Source organism: Pristis pectinata, chromosome 16 (genome assembly GCF_009764475.1).
Source record: "Pristis pectinata isolate sPriPec2 chromosome 16, sPriPec2.1.pri, whole genome shotgun sequence".
Classification (NCBI taxonomy): Eukaryota; Metazoa; Chordata; class Chondrichthyes; order Rhinopristiformes; family Pristidae; genus Pristis; species Pristis pectinata.
In genome coordinates, this window is record NC_067420.1 from 33,842,961 (window position 1) to 33,868,682 (window position 25,722).

General features: G+C 37.6%; 1 protein-coding gene and 1 long non-coding RNA gene across 2 annotated transcripts in view; one reads left to right on the top strand and one right to left on the bottom strand.

Annotated features, from left to right (window-relative positions):
* Positions 1–14,191: 14,191 nt before the first annotated feature.
* LOC127579078 (uncharacterized) lies at positions 14,192–16,004 on the bottom strand. The gene is made up of 3 exons (XR_007957635.1): positions 15,701–16,004; positions 15,457–15,525; positions 14,192–15,210 (listed from the first exon to the last, which is right to left on the bottom strand). It is a non-coding gene; the product is annotated as an uncharacterized LOC127579078 (long non-coding RNA).
* Positions 16,005–16,138: 134 nt separating this feature from the next.
* taf4a (TAF4A RNA polymerase II, TATA box binding protein (TBP)-associated factor) overlaps positions 16,139–25,722 on the top strand; it is a 66,161-nt gene continuing 56,577 nt past the window's right edge. Inside the window, exon 1 of the mRNA XM_052031224.1 lies at positions 16,139–17,588. Within this exon, the coding sequence (XP_051887184.1) occupies positions 16,172–17,588 (1,417 nt within the window). The 5' untranslated portion in view covers positions 16,139–16,171. The remainder of the gene's footprint in view (positions 17,589–25,722) is intronic.

Genomic DNA, 25,722 nt, shown 5'->3' on the forward strand with positions numbered 1-25,722 from the left:
TTAGTACAGGTATATTGCTGTAAATACTATCAAGGTATTTAGTGTTGAATGATATTTGCAATTATTCAGCCATGTTAATAAAATCTAGTAATTTTTATAGCACATTTCCTATCTTACATGTACAATTTTATACAATTACTTTTGAAATTTATACCACTCTTTGGATCTTCCTACGTACTGTATAAATGTGCAGTGAATTTTCTGTGATAGTGCCTTAGAGGAATGTTGGCCAAAAATCCTTGCTCTTCACCAGTACTTCTGCAGGTATTTAATACAGTATGTATTTGAACCACAAACTAGTGAGACTTTTATTTCTTAAGTATAGCACTTGGCAGTGTACAACACCCAAGTCAATACATGACACCAGTATAGCATGCATCAACCTATATTTTTTATGAATTTGGTGGATTCAACCTACTGACTCAAGAGATGAGAATGCTCCCAAATGAACCAAGTTGACAAGATTTCACAAGTGGATGCTTGTGAAAATCTAAATAGCTGTTTGCAAACACAAACGCATTGCAATTACAATAATCCAAACAGCATATCATCCTGTTGCTTGCATGCAGTAGTTAAAATTGTTTCTCTAAAAAGGTGATGAAGTACTGTTCATAAAACCAATAGACCTCAATTATATTGCAGCTCAGAATTGTTTTATTTCTGTTTGGCATTGAGGCTCATTTGCTGTACAAAAATCAATGGTCAAACTGGTATTTGAATGGTCTGGCGATATATATTTTTTAAAAATGTTGTATACTGTCATATGAATGAACATTTGAATCCCCATGTATGCAACAATGCATACAGACTGCAATATACTAAATGTTTTGTACTCATGATAAAACTCATTACTTCAGGTATTCCATGCCAGTTATGGTTAATTGTGTCTTCATTGCCAAGATAATTTTTGTTTTATTTTAAATCAGCTAAACTATGATTAGATGAAAATGAGAGATAGAGATTCTCAAATTCATGTCTTAGAAAGTGTCACATCCACTTCTCCCAAAAGCAAAAGAAATGAATTTTAGAATAAAGGAAGAGGGAGAGTTTAGTTTTAGGTAACAATTTAAATTAACCTAGCACCTAAGTCTACAAGTAGCTTTGGGTCTACATTTAAACAAAGATCTGTATATAGCTTACAAATCCAGTAAAAAAAAATCAACTAGTTAGTAGTGATTGCTGTCATCCTTTGCACTTCTGCACTATCTCAAAGTATTGAGATACCACCAATATGGTATTTCCAAAATACTCTACATTGAGTGGAAGGCTAACAAACCAACATCTTTTCCCAGGTCCTAATTACACTCAGTTATGCTAAATGCTAGGCAGACATTTTTCAGATGCTCAACACTAGACTCCTGAAACATTTACTCTATCAGGCTCTGTCATTGCAAACAATTAGTATATAGACAGGAAAGGTTTTGAGAACATTCTCAAAGTCAGCTTGAACCAATTGCATCATCCCCACCAACTCCTGTGAATCCTTGGCCCATGACCATTCAAAGTGGAGCAGCAGCATTTGGGTTGGCACCCAGAATAGAGTCATGCATTGGGGCACACAGAAGGCCAGCATAAACTGTGGAAGCATAGCACCTTAAACCGTACATCTGTGTCCCACAAGGCACCTTCTCAATCACCTCAGAATGAGTATAAGGAAATCAATCCCAAGGAAGTGCCCAAGAACAATTAAATAAGTAAATTCCATTTGGCAAGAATCAAAAGGAAAACTTACTAGTTTAGGTCATATGCAGCTTTAAAAATGGTTATGGTTATTGGAAATCAGTCCTCAGCCAGAGCAGAAGTTGCTTCAAGCATTACAAGCATCTATATCAGTGATCCTACTACATGACAAGGTCAAAAGCAGAAATGTTTACTATGATTGAATCATGTTCAGTCACATTTGTAACTCCAATAGTGGCAAAACAGCAAGTACCTACATTCATTCAGGACCTGGACAAGACAAACACAAGTGAGCAATGATCTACCATGCCTTGGCATTTGGTATTTCTATCCTCCTAGGTTGCGCCAGTGACCAGATATTTAACTTGGTCAGCTTGAATGATTGGCACCCCATCTACCAGTTTAAACATTCATTTCCTCCATAAATGCACCACAACTGCAGTGTGCTCCATCCACAAGATGCATTGCAGCACCTGGCCAAGGCTCCTCAACATGGTCTCAAACTGGCATCATCTACCACCTAGAAGGAAAAAGGACCAACAGATGCATGGAAACAAACCTTGAAGTTGCTTTCCATGTCATGCAACATCTTGACTTGGACATGTACCATAAAAATTCTAACTGCTTGCCCAACAGGATAATGGATGCATCTTCAATCACTGGACTTTAGTTCAAGATGACAGCTCAGTAACTGAGGTCAATTAGAAACAGGCAATAAATATTGGCCTGCCAGCATCTCCCACATCAGACATTAAACAAAGTACATGTGAACAAGTTTTACATTACATTTTCATGTTTGGATAAAGAATCACAAGCAATGGCAGAAAATGTATAGAGCAAAAAATTTGAAAATGGGGATAATTTCCCAATTTAACATGAATACATTTGATTCTTCTGTAATAATTCTAATTTATCCCACTGATGTGAATGCAATTCATCACTTCAGCTCTAAACTCAGATGTTTCAATGTGTGACACCATTATTTGGTGTGTTCACTCTGATTTCTGATCTAGAAGGACAGCACAAATACACATTTTTTCTAACTTTAGAACAAGTGTGCATAGGTGTTCCTTTACCTATATATTTTTATTTCCTTCAATATTTTATCCTGCACAGATGATCCAAACTGTTTCTAGATAACACTTCACACAAAACAATCTGTAACAAGATACAGCACAGGTACTTATCCAATGAAAATGCTCCCATAAGAAATAGACTGCATCAGATCCTAAAGGGACCCTAAATAGGAAAGATGTAATGGTGCTAGAGGTGCAGAGGAGATTCACCAAGATGTTACAGCCAAAAAACAAACTGCTGGAGTAACTCAAAAGGTGAAGCGACATTTATTGGGGGGAGGGAGTAGGCAGTGGCAATATAGAAACATCAATTTCTCTTCCCACCCCCCCCCCCCCCCCCCCCCACTGACACTGCTTGACCTGCTGAGCTCAAGTAATTTGTTACAGATACAGGGCAAGAGATTTAGAGGGGATCTGAGACAGACTATTTTCACTCAGTGGTGAGCACCTGGAATGCACTGCAGGAAGCAGAGTCGACCGCATGTGTCCAGATGAGCACCAAGATCACCTAGGCATAGAAGGCTACAGGAACAGTGCTGGAAGATGGGATTAATACAGATTGTTGCCCACTGAATGGCCCATTTCCATGCTTACATGGTAGAATAGTGATTGCATTACCCAATTAAGAATTCAGAGATCTAGAGTAGTGACTTAGAGACAGTTTGAATCCCAACATGCCATCTGGGGGAATTTAAATTCAGGTAATGGATTAAAATCTAACTGGAAACTACCAGACTGTCAAAAATTGTCCCTTAGGAAAGGAATTCTGCCATTATTAGTATAAAACCATGCAGCTTGCTAATGTTCTTTGGGGGAGGGCATTTCAGACCCAAAATGGTTGAACCCTAATTATCTTCTGCTCCGAATTCAAGGGATAGGCAATAAATTGCTGGCCAACAAAACTACATCTTGTAAACAAATTTTCAAAATTCTTAATTGGTCACAAGATTCAAATTTGATTTTAAACATTAAACACTGAAGCTATAAACAGCAAATGGCTTCAAGAGTTAGAAACACTGAATATATGCAGAATACACAACTCAATATCTGCAATTTCATATGTTTTGCTAGTCCTTCCTCCTGAACTATAATGCATGCTGGTTTGCTGACAATAAACTTGGGTAGGAAAGACAAAAAGATGTCCAAGAAATATGATAGATTAACCAAGTGGTAAAGAAAGTGGCAATTGACTAATGTGGAAAAATGTAATCTTCCCTGGACAGAAGAAAGTTTAAAGATGAACAAGTTAAATGTTAGTGTAGACTGGGATCTACAATATATGCTACTTGACAAATTAAATTTAACATGCACATATAACAGCAATTAAAGACCAACATTCTCCCTGCATACAAACAGAAGCTGAAACAGGAGGATCAGTACAGAAAGTCATACAGTGCTGGCCTGAGGAAATAGATCACAAGATCACAAGATAAGGGAGCAGAAGCAGGCCATTCGGCCCATCGAGTCTGCTCCAAGGAAAAGGGAAAAAGAAATGGGGTGGGAAAAAAAGAGAGAGAAAAAAAAAAATCCCATTTGCCAGCCTTATCCCCATATCCCTTGATACCTTGACTATTTAGATATCTGTCTATCTCCTCCTTGAATACCCCCACTGATCTGGCCTCCACTGCTGTGCGTGGCAAGGAGTTCCACAATTTCACCACCCTCTGGGTAAAGAAACTTCTCCTCATCTCTGTCTTGAAACTGTACCCTCTAATTCTAAGATTGTGCCCTCTGGTCCTGGACACGCCCACCAAGGGAAACAGCCTAGCCACATCTACTCTATCCTTACCTGTCAACATTTTAACTGTCGCTACGAGGTCCCCTCTCATCCTTCTGTACTCCAGCGAGTACAGTCCAAGAGCCGACAAACGCTCATCATACTTAAGCCCTTTCATTCCTGGAATCATTCTCGTAAATCTCCTCTGAACCCTCTCCAACGTCAGTACATCCTTCCTAAGATGCGGGGCCCAAAACTGCGCACAGTATTCCAAATGAGGCCTCACTAGCGCCCCGTAGAGCCTACATGACTGCTTTGAGTCAGTGGAGAGGTCCATGTTCAAAGACTCACCTGCCAGCCTAGATATCCACCATCACAACTTTATCAGCAAGTGTTGAGAACTGTGTACCAAAGAGACAATCAGGGTATTCCCAAACCAGAAACCATGGATGAACTGGGAGATCCACTCCCTGCCAAAGTCCAGGACTGCAGCATTCATATCAGGTGACCTGACCTTTTAGAATAAATCAAGATATGACCTCTAAAGCTATTAGAGGTCAAGAGACAATACCAGTCCAAAATAGACTCCCAGACCAGCCATCAGTTGTGGCAGGGTTTGCATGCTATAAACAGGCTACAAAACCAACTTGGCCAGCATTGTCAACAAAGCACATCTCTTCCTGATAAGCTTAACACATTCTATGCATGTTTTGAACAGGAGGGGACTGGTATGTCACCACCCACCCTGACAGCCTCCAATGAACTTAAACCCATGGTCAGAGAATAAGATCAGTCTTACAGACAGTGAACCTGTGGAAAGCATCTGGCCCAGATGGTGTCCCTTGACATGTCCTCAGATCCTGTGCCAATCAGCTGGCAGGGGTATTGCAGACATTAACCTCTCCCTGTTTCAATGAGGTTCCCACCTGCTTTAAGACCACTATCATCCCAGTACCCAAGAAAAACAGTAATGTTTTAATGACTACTGCCCAGTGGCTTTGACATCCACCATCACGATGTGCTTTGAGAAGCTGATCGTGGCACGCATCAACTCCAGCCTCCCGGAAAACCTCAACCCATTGCAATTTGCCTACTGTCAAAACAGGTCTACAGTGGCCACTGTCTCCCTGGCCCTACACATCTCTGGAGCACCTAGACAGTAAAGACACCTACATTAGACTATTGTTTGACTACAGCTCTGCCTTCAATACTATAATTTCAAGCAAACTCATCACCACCCTTCGAGACCTGGGACTCACCTCCCCCTGCAACTGGATCCTTGACTTCCTGACCAACAGACTAATCAGGTAGTTATCCCTCTAAGCAGAGATTGATTAAGGCCATATTTAGTGGTGCATAATTTTATTTTTGCAAGGACTGACAGATTTACAATCCCACCCACTTGAGTGCCACTAAAGAATTGTTTTAGACTATACATACCATATACTGATTTTTTTTTTGTCAAAGGCACAAATGCTGAAGTTCTCACCACACCACCTGCTCCATTCATTGACCCTGCTGGTCCAGTCACCACAGCTCTGGTGCTCTTTTCACTTGCTAGGAGTCTCCAGACTCCAGTGCCTCATTATTATACAATGGCAGACCTGCACACCAATATAGTGACAGATCTATGCTTAATAGTACAGTATGACTAGGTCTAGAGCTGGACTCCAGTACAGGTCAAATCGGAGCTGACATGGTCCTGGACCTCGATGCTAGAGGCCTAGTATTAAGTGGACACCTCAAGATCAAGGTCGGAAGACTGGCAAGCAAGAGCTGGATGTGGCACACAGGATGAATGTTGTGCAGTATAAAAGGGAATTGCCCAAATTAGATAAAGATTGACTGGATTGATGTTCTTGTAGGTGGAGAATCTAAAACTAGAGCAAGATGTCAGTCATTTAGGACAACAATGAGGAAAAACTTGGACTCTGCTCTCTAGCCTATGGATGCTCAGTTATTAATGTTCAAGATGGAGATTGGATACTGGGAGAAAAATAAAAGGGGATTCAAGGCAAGACGACTTGAGCTGTGATCTTATTGAATGGAGCAGGAATTGGAACTGCTTAAATGAAGCATGAAGTTTGACAATGATAATTGACAGATCAAGTAATAACGTCAAGAAGTTGAATTTTCAAATTTTATTCTCCTTCATAAATTTATCAAGGTAACCATATCACTGTGGTAAAGCATGGCAATTTAAATGGGAAAACAAACAAATCAAGCATGCAGCTGTTAAATCCTTCAGAGATCATTTAATCTCCTTGGAGACTAAATTTTTCTTATTAGTTGATCAAGTGGGATTTGGAATGCCTTGTTTACATTATCCTTCATTTCTGTGCATCAGCATTCAGAAACATCACAATATCCAACAAAACAATTTTACTTGGAAAGAACTAAATTATGAAATTGATGCAAATTGGCAAAACAATAGAATTAGTGGAGAGTTGGGTACCATCAAGGACAAATATCAACATTGAAATTACACTAGGCATTAGTTCAGTATACCAAGGGAAAAAACTTATTGGACATTATGGATAAACTGATTATCGACAAGAAATTTACAAACCAAACTAATACAGCAAAACACCCCAATATGGTGGCTGGATCTGGATATATATTGCTAGCCAGAACCAGAGTTGAAATGCCTCAACTCATTCTATACAGGTCCAATTGAATCCATATTCAATTGGACTTGTATAGAATGAGTTGAGGCATTTCGTGCTCATCTCCAAGCTGCTTGGAGAGGAAAAGCCATATTCAATGAATGAAATCTCATTTAACCAATCTTGACTAACTCAAGTTCTCAGGCATAAATTGTGACCTGTTCTATATAACCACTGCTTTCAATTATTCTGGTAGTTGTTTAACATTAACAAGCAAGGATGCTGGAAGCAAAACTGAAGCTTGAGGGTCTCTGGTCTTGAACCACAAGTAATCTTCCCAGATTGACATTAGTGACATAATTGAGCTGTGCATTACATAGGAGTTCCCAAATCACAATACTGGTGCTTATTGAAAGTTACTGGCTCAGGAATGTTAGTTAATAAATGGAATCACTGCATGAAATACTCCAAAATTAGAACAAAGTTAGATAAATACCTGTAGAACTTGCATTGAAGAATAAATAGAATTAGGTTAAAAGATTAGAACTGCTGCTGAGGAGGAAGATGCTGCTCTTTTGCAGGTCTTAGAACAAGTTTTTTTTAAAATAGTTAATTGTACAGAATGATATGTGCTTCATCACTTAGTGTGAAATCAAGTTAATTACTACTCAACTCACTGCTAATGTAACATCTCTTTCGACTTAGTCCAAATGAAATAGATACTGGAGGATTTGACTTCAATCTTACAGACTCACATCTCAGATGATTAGGAATGATCACACTTCCATTAGGCTGTCAAATGTTCCTGTTTCCTTAGCCTTGAACTTGTAGTTACAACAGTGAAACAGATAGTGTGATTGAATAAAAAGTTCACTCAATTATGAAATCAAAATAGCAGGAACACCCTGCAGGTTAGGCAGAACCTGTGGAGAAAGACAGTAACTTTTCAGGTCAAAGATCTTTGATCAGAACTTCGTGGAAAAAAGTCCAATTAACTTTACTTTCCAGTTCAGATGAAGGGTCTATTTCTCTTCCTATTGATGCTGCCCAGCCTGCTGAGTACATTTCCAGCACCTGCAGTTTGATTTTTCAATTGGGAAATACTGGCGCACCAGAATGTCGTGACAGCAGTCTTTGCAGATGGAATCCAAGTAGTGATTGGTCATGGACTTCATTTTCACTTAGAGAAAAATGATCAGTTTTTAAAACGTGTGATTTAACTTGATCAAATTAGTAAAGGACCTTCAACATGATTGTTTGTAAAATTTATTATTTGGCATGTTAAAGTTATGATTCCAGTTTCTAGAATCCAATATCTTAAATTTGGATCACTAGTAATTTATGCTTTAGTTTTGCTTGGCAAACAATTGTTTGAATGGCATATAGCTTCATTGACAATGGATGCACAATGCTTCTTGGTGCTACATTTGGAAATTATGGTGAGGGTAGGCAAGTGGATCACATTCCCAAGTAAATAATTTGCTAGGACTGTGCAAACTGCTGATAAATGCATAGTTATGAAATGTAAAATATGGAAGTGTACTTTTGATTTTGGCATAGTATTAGAGACCACTTTGCTGTAGAGGTACTGCTATTAGATCTTCCAGCAACTAAAAATTGAAATTATGTTAGAGATTACTGATGGTTTAGCCAGTTCAATATTAAAGTTTATTTAAAAATAGAGTGCAATAAAATTCAAAAATTGTTTTATCAAATACTAGCAGCCCTGCATGTTCGCCCCCAAATTACTTGAGACCAGGTCCAGAAACAGACAGCTATAAACATGCTCACTGCTGGACTTTGTTAGGCTTTATTTTAGATGCTGTTAGAGAATTAGAACAAATTTTAGTTCAAACACCATCAAATATGCATACATCAAAAAAGCAACTGGTTTATTAATGCAATGGAAAGAACACAATTGCATATATAAGCAGACAAACAATTCCACATTATTGACTCCTACTAGCCTCAGGGTAAAGCCAGTATTATTATAGAAAAAAGATTTCTGTAATGAGCAAAGTTTGTTAAAAATTGCTACATGGGTAAAAGGGGTCAGAAATTCATGTGGCATTGTTAAAAAGTCTCATTGATCATGGATACAATTTGAGAAGTTCCTGCATACCACCAATTGATAAAGTTAGTTAAGACAGTGATTAGTTAGTTAACTTATGGATACTATTTCACTGCAAATGTCTTACTTCGTATCACAACTCACTTTGCCCAGGTAACTATGTAAATTTCAGATAAATAGTAAAGAAAAATAGACTATGCTGAACTGGCTTAATTTAGTTATCTAACATTGGAATTAATCTAAGATGGTCACTGGAAGATTTAATGACAGCACTGCCACAGCAAAATAGCCTCAGAATATTGCAGAGGTCAAACTGGAGGACGAAGATTAGTTATTTTGTAAAAGGATGCATTAAAGGAAATAATCAAGTTATTAACACAATTATAAAATTAATAAGCCTTAAATAACAGGTTAGTTCATTCAGCTATCTGTTCCATCAGAACTAGGCTTCCCCCATGAAACAGGAATTCATAGAACCTGCAACAGATGTATGATAAAGCCACAAAAGTTCAATACATTCAAGATGTATATTTGTTTCTGCCACAGGTTGTAAGGCTGATGTTCAATATTCAAGGATTAGAGGTGTCTCAAAGCAGAATTGAATTTGCAGTGATGAAAATTCATTGATGTTTTAAATACAACCTTTAAAGAGGCAAGGCTGCAACCTTAACCTAATTTAAATGCTAATATTCCATAGTTTACCAATTCCTAGATAAGATTTGAACATCAGTGCTCAAAGATCAATACATAAAAGATTCAAGGTTTACTTAAATGAGCTTTTGTTTACAGAAAGAGTGCAAAAAGAAACTAAAAACTGATTGGGTCATGAGGGAAAATCTTTTAATTTTCCCTCAAATACTGAAAGCAAGCTCAAGATGGGTTTTTTTTTGGGGGGGGGAGGGAGGGGTAATGAAGCACAAGAAAAAAATGGAAGCAGAAGGCAGTCAATGCCATATCGTAAAAGGATGAACCGTTATTCCATTTCCCACTAAGTTTTAAGCAGCATACTACACAAGGAACAGATTTAAGATGTGTATCAATTAAAAAGATAGCTTACTTCAATTATGGATTGAAAATTTATTGAAGCAGTTTTTCAGATATGCATTGCAGTTTCCTTAACAATGGAGAAGCTTTAAAGTACTGTGTTAGGAGTGGACAAGTCAATTTTCTAATTAATTCCTTAGTTGGTTTAGCACTTTAATCTCCAATAACTGCACCATTTTCCTGCTCATAGCACAGATTTTTTTCCTGCATTTCAAATGAGACAGTGAACATTACCTGTGCAAAGCAATGTTATTAGATAATTCACTTCAATTAACCCCATACATGTGCCAAAAAGCTGAGGCTTCAGCATCCCCTTAAACATTCTGCTACAAACCTCTCATTGAGCCTAGAGGCAAACGAGACTTGCATTAACTCCATACAGGCCACCTTACTTAGATTAACCAATATCTATGAACATGGCATTTGCTAAACTGCCAAATCTTGAGGAAAATTTAACATTAATCCTTGTTTAACCTGTATATTTATGGGTCCCTAGAAAAATAAATGACAACTTGAAGTAATTAGTTTCTTCTGCTCTAAACATCAAGCTGAAGTGATGAGCAACTTAAGAATCAGTGCTTGTTTCCTTCCCCACCCCACCAGAGTTTAGTATTGTAATTATTAAAAACCCAAGTTGAATTTCAAACCAGTGTTAAATGTAACTTTCACACATATGGGATAAGAAGGGATGATTATTTTATTGTCATATACACCAGGGTGCAATGAAATTCCTTATTTGCATGAATCTCAGTAAACAGTATACATGGTTATAATAAATAGAACAAGTGCAAAACAGTAGAATGGTGCAAAGATTGTAGTGCAATCTGTAGTAGTGCAAAAAGAAATGAAGTGACAATAACAATAACCTAGAGAGGTAGAATCAAGAATACAAGAATGTGGCAGCATCACCAAGAGGTGATTGGTTCAGAAGTCTGATAGCAAATGGGGATGATGTCAAGTCTGAAGGTTAGGAAATAAATTGCAAACTATCCTCCATTAAAGTAAAGACATTAAGAACCAGGTAGATTTTCCTGCACAAATTAAACTGGATTAAAAGAGCGACAGTGGCCTACACTGTTCATACCAGATCTCATTCAACAACTCCTGCATGCTGGCAAGTCATAAGCAAATTTGGGTACTCAGTGCAATCCCTGCAGCACAGCTGTCCCTAATTAATACTAATTTTAGAAGTTAATGGTAAAAAATGTGACACTGCACCCACTAGTTTGGCATCAATGACACAAGCAGACAGACATTTATACAACAGCTAAATGTGCTATATTAGGCCCAAGCAGTGCTGGACAATAGCAGGGTAGGATTAGTTAGGAAGTAGCAAACAAAACAAGAATGCTCACCATTTGGTACAGTGCAAAGTTAGTGTCTATGTTGATGAATATAATGGAAATCAAGAACCAATACCTTTGAAAAAGAATCCTAGATCCAAATTTGCCAATATCAAGTTAGGCAATGTGACAAGTAGCAGGAAATGCAAGAGAGACATTGATGGATTTGAGTGAACAAAACTGGGGCTGATAGGTCAAAGTAGGAATGTAGAAATCACCCACATGGACTTGAGAAAAATCCACAAAGCAAAGCTATAAGATGTTCCAAAAATAAATCTGAATAAAAAGAATGTTAACCTATTTCTCACATGATCAGAAATAGTATTACCTGAAATTTTGCTTCAAACAGTTGTTTGATCAGCCTTTGAGTACTCTTCTGCACATCATCAAGAAAGATGTACTGGCTTTAATATTAGAATGACAATGTTTAAAAGTTGAATTAAAATGAAGATAACTAAAGGATTTCTATTCATCTGACATGCAGGTATATGTTCAGAATTAATAGAAATGGCCATCACTAGATACCAGATGCAAAAATCAAGTAGTGGAACTTGGAGGTATAGATATTGTAGTCCCTTTCAATACTAATTTTGACATTGTGATTAAAGGTACAGTAACTTAAAAGCTTTTGCCTCTACAAGCTGCCACGTCAGGTGTCCATTACTCACTTCAGTTCACTCGAATGGAATTTGGACGGTCATGGATGGATGCAGTGAGAATTACTACGGAGTAGCCTGTATTCTGCATGCAAAAAACTACTTCACACTGCATATAAAACATACAGTCATATTTCCCCAGCTGTTCACATGAAATTGAAATAGAAAAACTTGATGCTTCATCTGAAGATGTACCAAGTCATTTTTTTGCAGGAAAAGTACTTTTTGGAAGTGTAGCTCCTAGTGTAACACAGCAAAAACAAATGCATCAAACTGATAGCAATTGCAAAACCAAATATTATGTGGTCCCCTCTACCACCATTTCAGTCCAACATCTGGGACCTTAAAGGAATCTTACTCCAATTTTGAGAATATAATCATTTCTTTTTTAGAAAACTGTAGAAGGGAACAAGTCTACTAAAAGACCAAAATAAATTTACAGTAACAGCTTTGAAATATTACTTCAATTGTACTATTCAAGATGCTCTTTGCAGCTTTTGATAGGCATAACCAGGTTTAGTCACCTAGCAAAACTTAACATGCTTGACATAGTCATTAAAACCCAGACCATTAGTCAGCAACCTGCTAGAAAGTAGACACAAGGAGAGATTAGTGCATTTCAACCCCACAGCTGAACAGCATGCAACTTTTCAATTCAAGTCCTTCATGTGACTTTTTGAACATGCCTGTGAAACAATGCTTTTCAGCTACAACAGGGAGGCAATGAAAATAAATGTTTTTGTTAAAAACAGTGTTGCTTTAAAGATTTTTGAAAAATGCCATTTCTGAATTTAGATTGATATGCAAGAGGCATTTTATTTCTCATTGCACCTAGCTCCAACCATATGGAAAATTAATTGTTTACTTGCAAGGATTGTGACAAAGTTTTAAAGAGTTCCACAGATAACCAAGTCAAGGGTTTGTTCTGTACAATTTAGAATAGAAAGTACTTTGTTTCTTTCAAATCCAACAGCACCAATTTAATGGATTGACAATTTAAAATATCCTTATGACATTTTTTACAAATGAATGCAAGTCTTTTATTCCTTTTGCCTAATAAAGCACATTTATTCTGGGCAAGATTAAAAATGAACTGGAGGCATTAACAGGAAATTTAAATCTTTAAGGTTATTAAGAACATTTGCATAGTGATTTTATTAAAGGTGCTCCAATTCAAAAAGTACATAGTAAAATATACCCAAGATTACATTAAGCTGAAAGCTACAAGATATTCAACTTTGATTGGTCCATCACAAGACTCTTCCAAATTTACATAGTCAACTGTTATAACTAGTCAAAGATTGTTAGTTGCGTAAACAAAGCATGGTTTACTTTGATAATGAACTTGACATTTAAATGATAGTTCACTTTTCACATGAAGATCTTTCCCACATTTATGAATTGTGCTTAAAGCAAATGTCTGTTCCATGCAGGTTACCATTTTTTGTTACAGAATTTTAACTATGCTAGACTTTTGTGCTTTAAGTGTTCATACAAGTTATAAATTCATCTAAATAGGACCTGCATTTACTTTTGAGTGCCATTTGAGATTACTTTAAACTACATTATAACAGACTCATTCTACAAATACAGATCTACAAAAAAATCTTAACTGAAGTTGTTGACTTTCTCACAAAACAATCTGCACATCAGTATTACCTCCACTGCAGAATACAAATCCAGTTGCTACAAGCTGGTTAAATATACTTCCACAGAAAATATTGTTGTTTGTGCAGGACCAGGCTCAGCACCTGCAATCCTTGCATTTACCTAGGCTAGGTATGGGCACCCATCTCACTGGCCTATCACAGTAGAGTTGTGTGGCTAGGTCTTAATAGCAATTGACCATGGGCAACATTGTTTTAGACCCCATTGCAGCATGTCCCAAATAGAAGGCCAATTCCACCCCCAGTTTTGACTTCTGCCACAGCCATGTTTGAATTTAAAGTTTTAAGTCATTTGGTATTTAAAAGTAAAACAGTGAAGACTATTTACTAACATGCCATGAAAAGCATAGCATAGATTTGTCAAATTCCAAGTTCACTGTGTTACTTCATATACCATAAACATTGTCTCAGCCTTCTTAAAAGAAATACTTCAGTATCATTAACCTCTTACATTTGATAAAAATGCATAGTTTAGAGAAAAGTCTAAAAACCACTTGTTACTAATAATGGATTATCCAGCTTATTTGAAGTGTTGAAAAAGGAAATTGTCTAGGAATAAAACACTAGTTTACTGCTCCTGATAAGTACAGGAATTGGCCAGCAAGTTACTGCACCTGTCAGAAGCTTCAGCCTTCTCCATTCAAGAGGACTAGCAGAAAGGTTACTTGACAAGTCTGTACAGATTATATGCATAATACAAGCAGGCCTCCCACTCAATTTACATGGCACGTAAACATGCAATTTCAGCATATCTAGCATAAGCCAACAGTAGCAGGATGATCAAATCACTGAATTCAACTAGTTTTCCTGAAAGCCTTTACAAGAATCCAATAGGGATACTTTGAAAAAGATACAAACCCACAGTTCAAAAGCAGAGCTCTGCATTAAGGAAGCAACTATCAAGTGATCACCAGCAATAATATGCCATATCATGTGGATTATCTTATTGAAAGGGCAACTTGTTGCCGTTTTAGAAGATCACAACAGGGATAACATCAGTTCCTACATTTCATCAAACTAGCATTCATACTAATCAAAGCACACATTACCATGCACAACATTGTGAAGTGATGCTTTGTTACAACCAATGGTTTGTTGCTTGCAGTACATTAAAATTCAGATATGTATTGAAGCAAATGATCACTAAGAGTGGTAACATACAATATTAGCTTTTGAAATTAAATCAGAGAAGGCAAGTGTCAAATAATTAATTTCACTTTCATTAATGAGCTGGAAAGTTGAAAACAATTAAGATAACTTAGTTTCAACTCAAAATTATAAAGAACATCTAGATTATCCCCAAGATCAATGCAATTGAAGTTGTTTGAAAGGTTAACGGCCTTCAGACAGCTAGAGAGAAAAAAAAACAAGATTACTTATCTTTTATGGATTATAGTGACATACAAACTTCAGGACATTGTCAGGTGCCCAAAAGTTCAATGTTTAGTACAAATAAGCTTGAGAACAGAATTTCCTCCTCTGTGGGGTCCAATTTTTCCCCACCAACAAATACACCTGCTTTCTTTCCCACCCACCCCCATGCAACATCACCCGTACCAGACTTTAAACAAAAAAAGGAATAGTTAACTTATTTACACAGATTCCACAGGAAATCAGAGACTCCACAAATCGTTAGTGTGGCTTTCCAGGAAACCTGGGGTTCTTCTGCAAAAGAAGGATTTGTTAGAGAAAACTTAATCCAAATTACATCCTGAAATAAAGCAATTCAACAACTCTAAAAATTAAAATCAGGTTTACTTTTTTTTTAAAAAAATTATGGTGATAACTAGTTCTCACTTCAGTTACGTACACATCCCCAAAAGAGTTAGGAAATAGAAACCTCAAAGAGTAGATTTAATTTGCCCGCTGAGATAGAGCTGTCAGGATGTGAGACAAGTTGATGTTTCCACACACACACATACACCAGGTGTGGCGCCCTTCAGCATCTGAAGCCAGGGAGCCATCTTGCACACAATAATGTACAAAGATAAATTCGGAAAATCCGTAGAAAACAGTCGCATTTAACGCGATTCTCGTCGAAACCGTTGAGATAATCGGAAACGTGAATCTCCCAGACAAGAAAGTGCGGGATTAAACCATTTCCTTTCGTGTTGTTCCTCCCCAGCGCGTCTCCAGCCCGCTCAGCACAGTCATTCCACAGCCTAATAACGCGCTCCTTCATTCGCCGGCGCTTTAAACCGCGGGCGGACCAATCGCGAAGGGCCGCCGCGCACCCTGTTCTGACGTAACTCCCAACAACACGACTCGGTGCGCATGCGCGCTCCGAGTCAAACAAGAGTTCTGCCTTAAGATGGCGGCGGGGGCTTCAGATCTGTTGGACGATGTGTTCTTCTCAGACGTGGACGAGAAAGTGGTGAGCGACTTAGTGGGGTCCCTGGAGTCCCAGTTGGCGGCTACGGGCCACAACGCGGCGGAACAGGCCGGAATAAGGGCGCAGGTGGTGAATAATCACGTGGAAAACACACCCGGGATGGTGAGCAATAATGTTGAGCTGCAAACAGCAGAGAACAAAATGGGACTGGCAGGAGCAGAGCTTTCCACCGCAGCCAAAATCAAAGTGGAGGAGAGCTCCGAAGGGAAAAACGTACAGATTAATTCTCAGAATGCATTCGGCGGCGGGGTTTTGCCCTGCACGACGGCGGGGAGTGGGGCACAGCAAAGTGCTGTTATCAATAATGCAAGGTCCCAGGCTCCAGGAGTGGAACAAGAGCAGAGTACAGCGGCGGCAACAGTGACAGGATCATCAGCAGAAACATCAGCTTCAGGCAACATCGGTCAAGGGAAATCCGTAGTAATAAGTGCAGTGGCAACCCCAGTGTCCAACCATGTGAAAACTGTCACCTCCAATGTACAAACTCTTAATGGGAATAATGGAATGGTGATAAACTCTCACAATGCAGGAAATGCCACCACTTTCACTTATTCAGCGGCAGCAACTACCTTACCAGCCGTCACGATGGTCAATAATGGACCTGGATCTGTTGTTAAAAACACGATTAATACAGGGTCGCCAGCGGCATCCATGCCGGCCTCTAGTTCTGCTTACACTGTTATCCAGACGTCTTTTGTCAGTACGCAGAATGTTCCTTCAACTGTCGTTTCCTCACAGGCAGCAGGACCCACGGTGACATTGGTGAGACCGCCACCTCACAGTGGCCCAGCTCTGTCAGTTGCATCGACACCGAACGGTAGCAGTACTATTTTGAACTCAACGGTTAGTGTAACTAACTTGCCGGCTCCTGCTGCTACTGGGGCTCCCCATCAGACTTCACTTCTGACTTTAAATAGTCAACCTTCTAGTTTGTCAAGCAACGTTTCTTTGACTGCTGGTGGACAGGTTATCAAATCCGATTTACAGCCCAAAACTATTATACAGCCACCACAGCAGACTCTCACTTCGGGAATATTGACATCAACAACTGGTAGTGCTGCGTCCAGTGTAAACAATCAGTCAAATACAAGTACTATGGTAATAGGTCAGACTATACAAAGTGGGCTTCAGAATGTGGCATCCAATCCTGGTGGAATTTCCACTCAGTCAGCTGGAATGGGCAAAGGAACCATTAATACAGTTGCCCAAACTCTAACAAGGACAGCAGCAGTGAGCACTGGCCCAAGGACAACTATAACACCACAAGTTATAGCTCCCCGGCTCCCTCAGCCCCCACAGCATCAGCCAAACATTCAAAATATTCAAATTCCCCCAGGTGAGAACCAAATTATTTTGGTAATACTTTTGGAAAATTGCTTATTTAGTTTTACAACCAGTGCCATGATGTCAAGGTGTAATTTGCAATGTTGTGATTAAGCCAAAGTAGGAAAACTTGTGCATTGGACTTTCAGTAAGTGGAGTATAGCATTATATTGTTAAGAATGAATGTTTAGTTTTGAATTTTATTGCAGTAGGATCTGATATGATTTTATAAATTAAAAGTTCTGGTTTGCAAATTACATAAGGCTTATGTCATAGAACTACAAAGTTTATAGCATTAGTTATTTACACTAGTTAACTATAAAACAGTTAACTCGAGTAATGTTGTTGCACTTTGCAGTTAAAATAATCCTGATTTCAAGTGAGTTGCACAAATCATTTGCATATCCAGTGTTCTTTCTATTTAAAACATTGATTTTAGGGGTTGACTATAATGGAAACTTGCTCGGTATTTTAAATGGATTGGAACAATTGGTAAAGTTAGAATACTCTTAGAAGGCCAGGTCGTTTTTGTGTAATTTTAAACAATAAGTTTAACTCAAGTTAATATGTAAATATTCATTGGCACCTTCACCTACCCCAGATGTGAATCAAAAGGCACATAAAGTTACTTCATAATAATCCATCCACAAATAATTAAGAAATACATAATAAAGTATAAGTACACTTGCATTTACAAACCATCCTTTACAGCCTCAGTGCTCTAAAGTGGATTATTGCTGGTGAAGCATTTTGTGTTAATATTTTAACATAGTCATAACAACTGCTGTGATAATGACTACAATTTTTATTTAATGATGCTAATTGAGAGAGATGCATATTACATATAGACCAGGAGACTGGAAATAATCCATCCCCACTGGCTCTTCTTTGAAATAGTCATATGGTACTATTGGATCTTTTGCCTTCAATGGCATGACTGGTGGAGCCTCAGTTTAATGGTTCATCCAAAGGACATCACCTCTGCCAGTGCAGCATTCCTTCGTACTGCACAGGAGTGCCGGTGTAGACTTTTATACTCAAACCTCTGGAGTGGATCTTGAATCCATAACATTCCAACTCAGGCAAGTGTGTTAACCCTCATTTGAATGGTATATTATCTGTTAATATATTAAATATTTTACCGATTATAGATGGAGTAAAACACTGATCAGAGCCCATATGCAGTAATGAAACCAGTTGTTAAAATGACTTGTACTTCTGGTATTCTTCTTTCCCTCCTTTAAATCAGAATAGCTGGATATGTAGGCATTTAACCTTAAATATTATTAGCATTCTCCTCAAGTCAAGAGGTGAATGTCTCAACTTTGTACAGAGTAAAGAATTGAAGACCATGAACAATACATAATCAAATTCAACACTTTCAGAGAAAATGACTAACAAATGATCACCCTGTGAAATTGTATCATTTCCTGATTTCAAAAGCACTTATAGCCAGGGCTTTTGGAGGTGCACACTAGTGCAATCCTAACCTTTTTAAGCCTGATGTGTGATGATGTGGACACACATGTACACTAGATATATTTTTGGATGACTTTACAGAAGGTCCATGCCCTTGCTTTTCTCCCCCTCCTCCTGCACAGGCCTTTGGATATGATCAAAAAGATGGTAATGTGTAATTGCTTGAAGAATTAACTTTATGACTATAAAAGATATAAATTGTAATTACTGTGTCATATACCTTCAGTCTCTAAAGTGTGATGGTAGACTCATGAAATTTTCTTCCTATGTCCATTGGAATGGAAGACATCAACCAGGGAAATGTGGTCTAAATTTAGCTGTTCTGAACATTGGGCTAGATTTGGAGTATTTTGAATTACAATGTTGGTTAAATATGTTACAACAAATTTATTAGAAACAATGTAAAATTATGAATTATTTTGTATGAAAATCTCATTAACACAGATAACATTAAAAGGTTGCTGCTGTAAAGGGAAGGAAAAGATTTCTGCATTTTAAGAAAATAAAACATTTTTCATTTAGTTAAAAAGAATTTCTTTTGTATTAGTAAGGAAACCCTTTGGTCAGAATTCCCTCGTTGCTGAACCACTCCAGTGGCACCTCCAGTATGGAACATCCCCATGCATTCCACAAAAAAAAGTAGCAAACTCTCTACATAAACCAAGCTACCTGTAAATGATGCAGAGTAGCATAGATAATAAGTGAGATCTCTGAATATACACTTTGATTAAAGTCACTGCCTGTACCATGCTAGGATAAATGGAAAGGAAAAATCTAAATTATGAAGGATGGAGAGAAGGCAACAAAAATAATTCCAAATGACAGTGTATCTCTAGTCTTAACATTTTTTAAATGAACTAAATTAAGGTTTTATGTTCTCAGCATATGGTGTAACCATTGATTAACATTTAGAATTTTGCATTCTTATGAGTTATCATTTTCTACAGAGTAAACCAATATACTTTTCCAACTTTTTTTCAACAGAGGTATCCAAATGTGATAAATTTTCCTCAGTAGAAAGAAAGAATGAAAGGGATAACATTTACAGGAAAATGTTAGTTTCTTAAATGCAAAATATCAAACACAGTATACACTCTTGCACTTACATTTTTTTGCATTGCAATTTTGTATCCAGAAATTATTTCGCAACATTTGAGATCAAACTTTTCTTAAACCAAACAAAATGTTCCCTTTGTTAGGCAGAGAGCAGTTAATCATTGCATTTGAGGGATTGTTAGCAATCTGAAAACTTCATACATAATGTCAAAATGTATGCAAGTTTTTTTTAATGTTATTTCTGTTTTTTTAAAATGTTAATGTATTGTCAGTTAATATTTCACATTGCTGTCAAATAAACTATGGACACAACTCCTGGATTCACATTTATTACACTTTCAGTACACAGTTTAGACTGAATTAATAACCTACCAAAGCAAGGTTTGTAATGTTCCATGCATGAAATCTGTTTAATTTCTAACAGTTCTGTTAGAATGGTTACACTAATGCTAGTTTTCATTTGGTATGTGTATCTTTAAACATGGTTTCAGAGCTTAAGCATTTGATATAAACAAACTGAAAAGTTGAGGAATTTGAAGGCAGAAATTTAAGTTGAAAAATTAGAGACAAACTTACAATTTTACAGTTGAGTTTAGGACTTGAGTAGAATGGTAATATGTCTAAACTTTGTGGCTGGTTTATGTTGGTAGGCAGTATAAATAGAAAAAAGTGAGTTCTCTGTAACTTAATTAGTAAATTTTCTGTTGTAGTTTCTTCGGTTCTGAAGGTGGGAAAGAGAAAATAAGTGAAGCTGGTCTTGCTACTTCTGCGGTGATTTCTGTTTAAAGAATGTGTTTTTGCACGTGCTGTAATGACAGGATCAAAATCAGTTCCTGTGGCTGAATAAAGTGATGTCAGACTTTGATATAGTAATGGCCAGTTGGGAAAGGTAGTTGAGTGTGACCAGTGACAGTGGAGCTGTGTTGTGTAAAAGAGGACGACAATGAGAGAAGTTGATAAGATTTTAGTTTCAGTTTACGAAAGGTTCAAGTAGAGACTGGGGGTAAAATGATTCTTTGGTTTTTCAGTTGATGCTTTCTCTTCTTAGACATGCCCAAGGATGACATGATTCCACTCCTGTGGGTTTTGAAATTGCTGCTAAGGCTATTGTGGGATCTGTAAACTCTGCCACAGGTGGGACAGGGAGTATTTTGACAGGGTAGGCAGGCAGGCAATTTGAGAAGTGATGCATTCCTACTGTTTAGGCTGAGCTTCTTTGTGCTTCTGATTAATGGACGAGGTTCTCAATGTCATCCTGCATATTCCTCCTGCATTACACACACTCGTGGGCCAGGGATTCCTACAAGTCAACTAGGACGGTGCGCTTCTTCAAGGAGCCTTTGAGAATATCTTTGAATTTTTTCCTCTATTCACCTGGTATTGGTATTTGTTTATTATTGTTACTCGTACCGAGGTACTGTTTAAAAACTTGTCTTGCATACCGATCGTACAGGTCAATTCATTACACAGTGCAGTTACATTGAGTTAATACAGAGTGCATTGTGATATGGCTTGGAATAATACATCTCTTTCAGGCATGCAAATGACATGGTCTGCTAATTGGAGTTGACTGGGTGTAATTTAGAGCCTTGATGTTGCCTGCAAGAGGACATGGGTTCATTTATCTCACTATTAGATTGGGAAGATTTTGCAATCACAACATTGGTAGCTTTGAGATGCTTGCTGTAGTTAGTCAATGGCTGAAATGCATACAGGAGGTCAGATCATTGCTGCCCAGAAGACCATGAGCTTTTGGCTGGGCATGAGGTCTTGATCATGCTTTAACTTAGATGGTCAAAAGCTATGCTAGTGCATTGATGGTAATGGTGAATTATTGTTTGTGCTTTCATTGAAAAGTACCCCCAAGGTTAGGGAAGTGGTTTATCTTTTCAGCATGGTGGACCTCTCTTACAATAAGAGTGTTGTAGAGCAGGGCTAGATTGGCAGAGGTCCTTTACATGTGTAGCCCATTCTTTCCTGAGCCTCAGTGATCAAGCCGATGATGACCTTGAACATGGACATACACGAGTTGTCTGTGTACTGCAGCTCAGTCATTGACGTTGGAGTGTTCTTGGTTCTGGAGTGGGTACAATGGAAGTTGAACAATTTCCCAATCCTATAAATTTAGCTCCACACCAGTGAGAAGATTGGATGTGAAATGCAGAAACTGAGAAAAATATTGAGCTTTGTTTAGCAACTGTCTGCCCTTGGATTTGGTCTCTTGTGGATCTATTGGTTAACTTTACTTGTAAAACAGACACAAATTGGAGAATAACTTCTACAGCAGCTAAATTTAAGAAGGTTGTTTCACAGACCCCCTCAATTGAAGGAGTCAAAGACTTTAAGGTAAAAATAATTACTGCATTTCTGTTAGCGTTAATGCACGGTGAAGATCAAATTGTGATGCAGGGAGCAGATTTTTGTTGACACAATTTGCTTGAAAATCACAGGATCTTTTCAAATTTTCAGTTCCTACTAATCCTGGTTATGGTGAAAATATCATATCAGAGTTAGATGCAGGGAGGTTTGCACTAAGTTTCAGTATTCATGATATTCAGTTCAGATATTCATGGATAAAACAATGCATTTAATAATGACGAATATAGCTGTGTAGCTAAAACTTGTAATCTTGCATAAATTTGCAAAATCCATAACATTTTGTTTGAATGTGAGAATTTCCTTTTCCCATATTAAATTTCACCATAGAATTTGAATTGTCCCTCACAAATTTATTTCTGCTGCAATAATCCAACAAAAGGGCTGCAAGAATGTGAAAAGTGTATAAGCCAAGTTCATACTTTAGTGAATAAATAATTATGTGTGGTAGTTAAGATATCAACTTGTTTTTGTGGGGTTAAGGATTTTGATTTACTTTGTCAATTTTCTTTTAAATTTATTTTGTTCAAGGATCTGTTTTAAATCATGATGATGGTAATGCACGAACAGAGAATGCCATTTTTATTCCCTAGTTTAATGGAAATCGATATAGTCGCTATTGTTGTGGTTTTGTGTATATGTAGAGGAAGTTGTGCTGAATGAAATCCATATTTTGGTTGAAATAATGCAAGGTTTTTAAAAATAACTAAATATGAAATGATTGTTACATCACTAATCCCTGATACCCTACCTTAAAAGTAACTTGAACAATTTAGTTACTTCTCTCCAACCCAAATTATTAATTGTAAATGAGCAGGTCCTAACAAAGCATTTGGCTATAGAGCAGGTAACTTCCAAATTTCACATGTCGCCATAACAAAAATAATATTTAATTTGGGTGTACAATAAACTGTACAACATTTAAGCCATTATTTATCTGGAAATGCCATTCTGCAACTGGGAAATCCTTTGGAAAAAGTTAATAGGTGAACAAAAAATTTTAAATCAATTCAAGAATTAATTATTTCAACTAAAAGCTATTTGTTTATAAAAACAAATGAAGCTGCTTTGAATAAATGTGCATCTTGAATCTCATTATTAAACTGCGGATGCTCTTTTTGTAGTCTTCACTGTAGAATGTAAACCTACATAAATTTAAGTATGAACTACTAGTTCTGATCCTAGTGTTACCTGTTCTTAGAAATGGACCCGAGATTATTCTGTAAATATTCATGTGACAAAACCCAACTGGCCCTTTTTGGTTAATATCTGTTGCTAGTTCAAAGCAATTAACCACTGAAGATTTTTTAAAAAGACATATGTAAGACAACTAACCACATTAAAACTTTATCTCTGTATGAGGGTGTCAGGAATTAAATACTTTATATTCAGAAATTGTATTGTATTATATTTATATTCAGAAATTGTATTGTTCTCATAGTGTGAGTGAACTGTTGAGATAGTGGAGAGAGGGTGAATGAATGTACAGTTAAGAAAATCAATATTGAATGACATGATAGTTTCAAAGTTAATTAAATCAAAATCTGGTAGTTTTTTCCTTTCAAATGCAGAACTTAACATTTAAAAAAAACAATCAATTTATGCACAATGGAAAAGCAGGAACTGATCAGAGATGGTCAGCATGACTTTGTGCAGGGGAAATCCTGTCTTTTGTGAGGAGGTAACTAAGAAGGTTGATGAAGGCAGGAAGGTATATGTGGTATAAATGGACGTTATTAAGGCATTTCTCACTATCCTGCATGGTAGGCTGGTCCAGAGGCTAAGGCACATGGGATCCAAGGCAAGCTGACTAAGTGAATCCAAAATTGCCCTGGTGATAGGAGGCAGAGGGTAATGGTGGAAGGGTGCTTTTCTGATTGGAAGTCTGTGACCGCAGAGATTGGTGCTGGGACTTTGGTTCTTTGTGAGGTATATTAACAACTTGGGAGGTGAATGTCAGAGGTATGTTCAGTAAGTTTGTGGATGACATGAAAATTGATGGTGTTATGGATAGTAAGGAAGGTTGTCTTAAGGCTACAGCAGAATATAGAACAGATGGAAAGGTGGGTGGGGAGCCCCAGATGGGATTTAATCCCAATAAATGCAAGGTAATGCACTTTGGGAAGTCAAATAGGGGCAGGACATATACATTGAATGGTAGGGTACTAAGGCATGTTGATGAACAGAGAGACCTTAGGGTTCAAGCCCATAGTTCCTTGGAAGTGGCGACTCAGATAGGGTGGTGAAGAAGGCATATGGCATGCTTACCTTCATGGATCAGGACATAGAATATAAAAGTTGGGACATTATGTTTCAACTTTACAGATTGCTAGTTAAGCTGCATTTGGAGTATTGTGTTCAGTTTTGGTCTCCACACTACAGGAAAAGTATGGAGGCTTTGGAGAGGGTGCAGAAAGAGGTTCTCTAGGATGCTGCCTGGATTAGAGAGCATTAGCTACAAGGAGAGGTTGAACAAACTTGGATTATTTTTTCTGGACCATTGAAGACTGAAGGGTGACCTGATAGAAGTATATCAAATTATGAGAGAGACAGATAGGGTAGATGGTCTTTTTTTTTCCCCTGGCGGTGATATCAAAAACAAGAGGGCATAGGTTTAAGGTGAGAAGGAGTTTTAAAGGTGATCAGAGGGGGACAGGTTTTTTTTTACACAGAAAGTGGTTGATATCTAGAACTCGCTGCTAGACGAGTGGTGGAATCAAATACAATCACTATGTTTAAGAGGCATTTAGACAGGCACTTGAGTAGGCAGGGCATTGAAGATTACAGTTCTAATGCAGGCAAATGAGATTAGTTTAGATGAGCAAAATGGTCATTATGGACGTGGTGAGCTGAAGAGCCCATTTCTGTAGTGTATGACTATGATTCCATATAAGCAATGCCCAAGTTTTAAGAGCTGGTCATCATTGGTCAGAAACTTAATTAAGGTCCTGTTGTTTATAAATAATGGACATTTGGTGGAGGAGTATAGAGACTAGATTTTGTTGACTAAGAAATTTTAGGATTTTGCAGTGATGGATGGAATCACCAAGGCAACCTATTTTGCTCTAAGCTGTCCAAGTCAGCTGATAAGAACTGTCAAATCGTGTCCTGCTTCCTAGTTCTAGTACCATGACTATGTATGTTTATAAAACAGTAATTGTTCTTCTAAGTAGTTCTTAAAATGTGCTGAGGGCTTCTGATTCTATCACGATTTCAGACAATAAATTTCACTATTT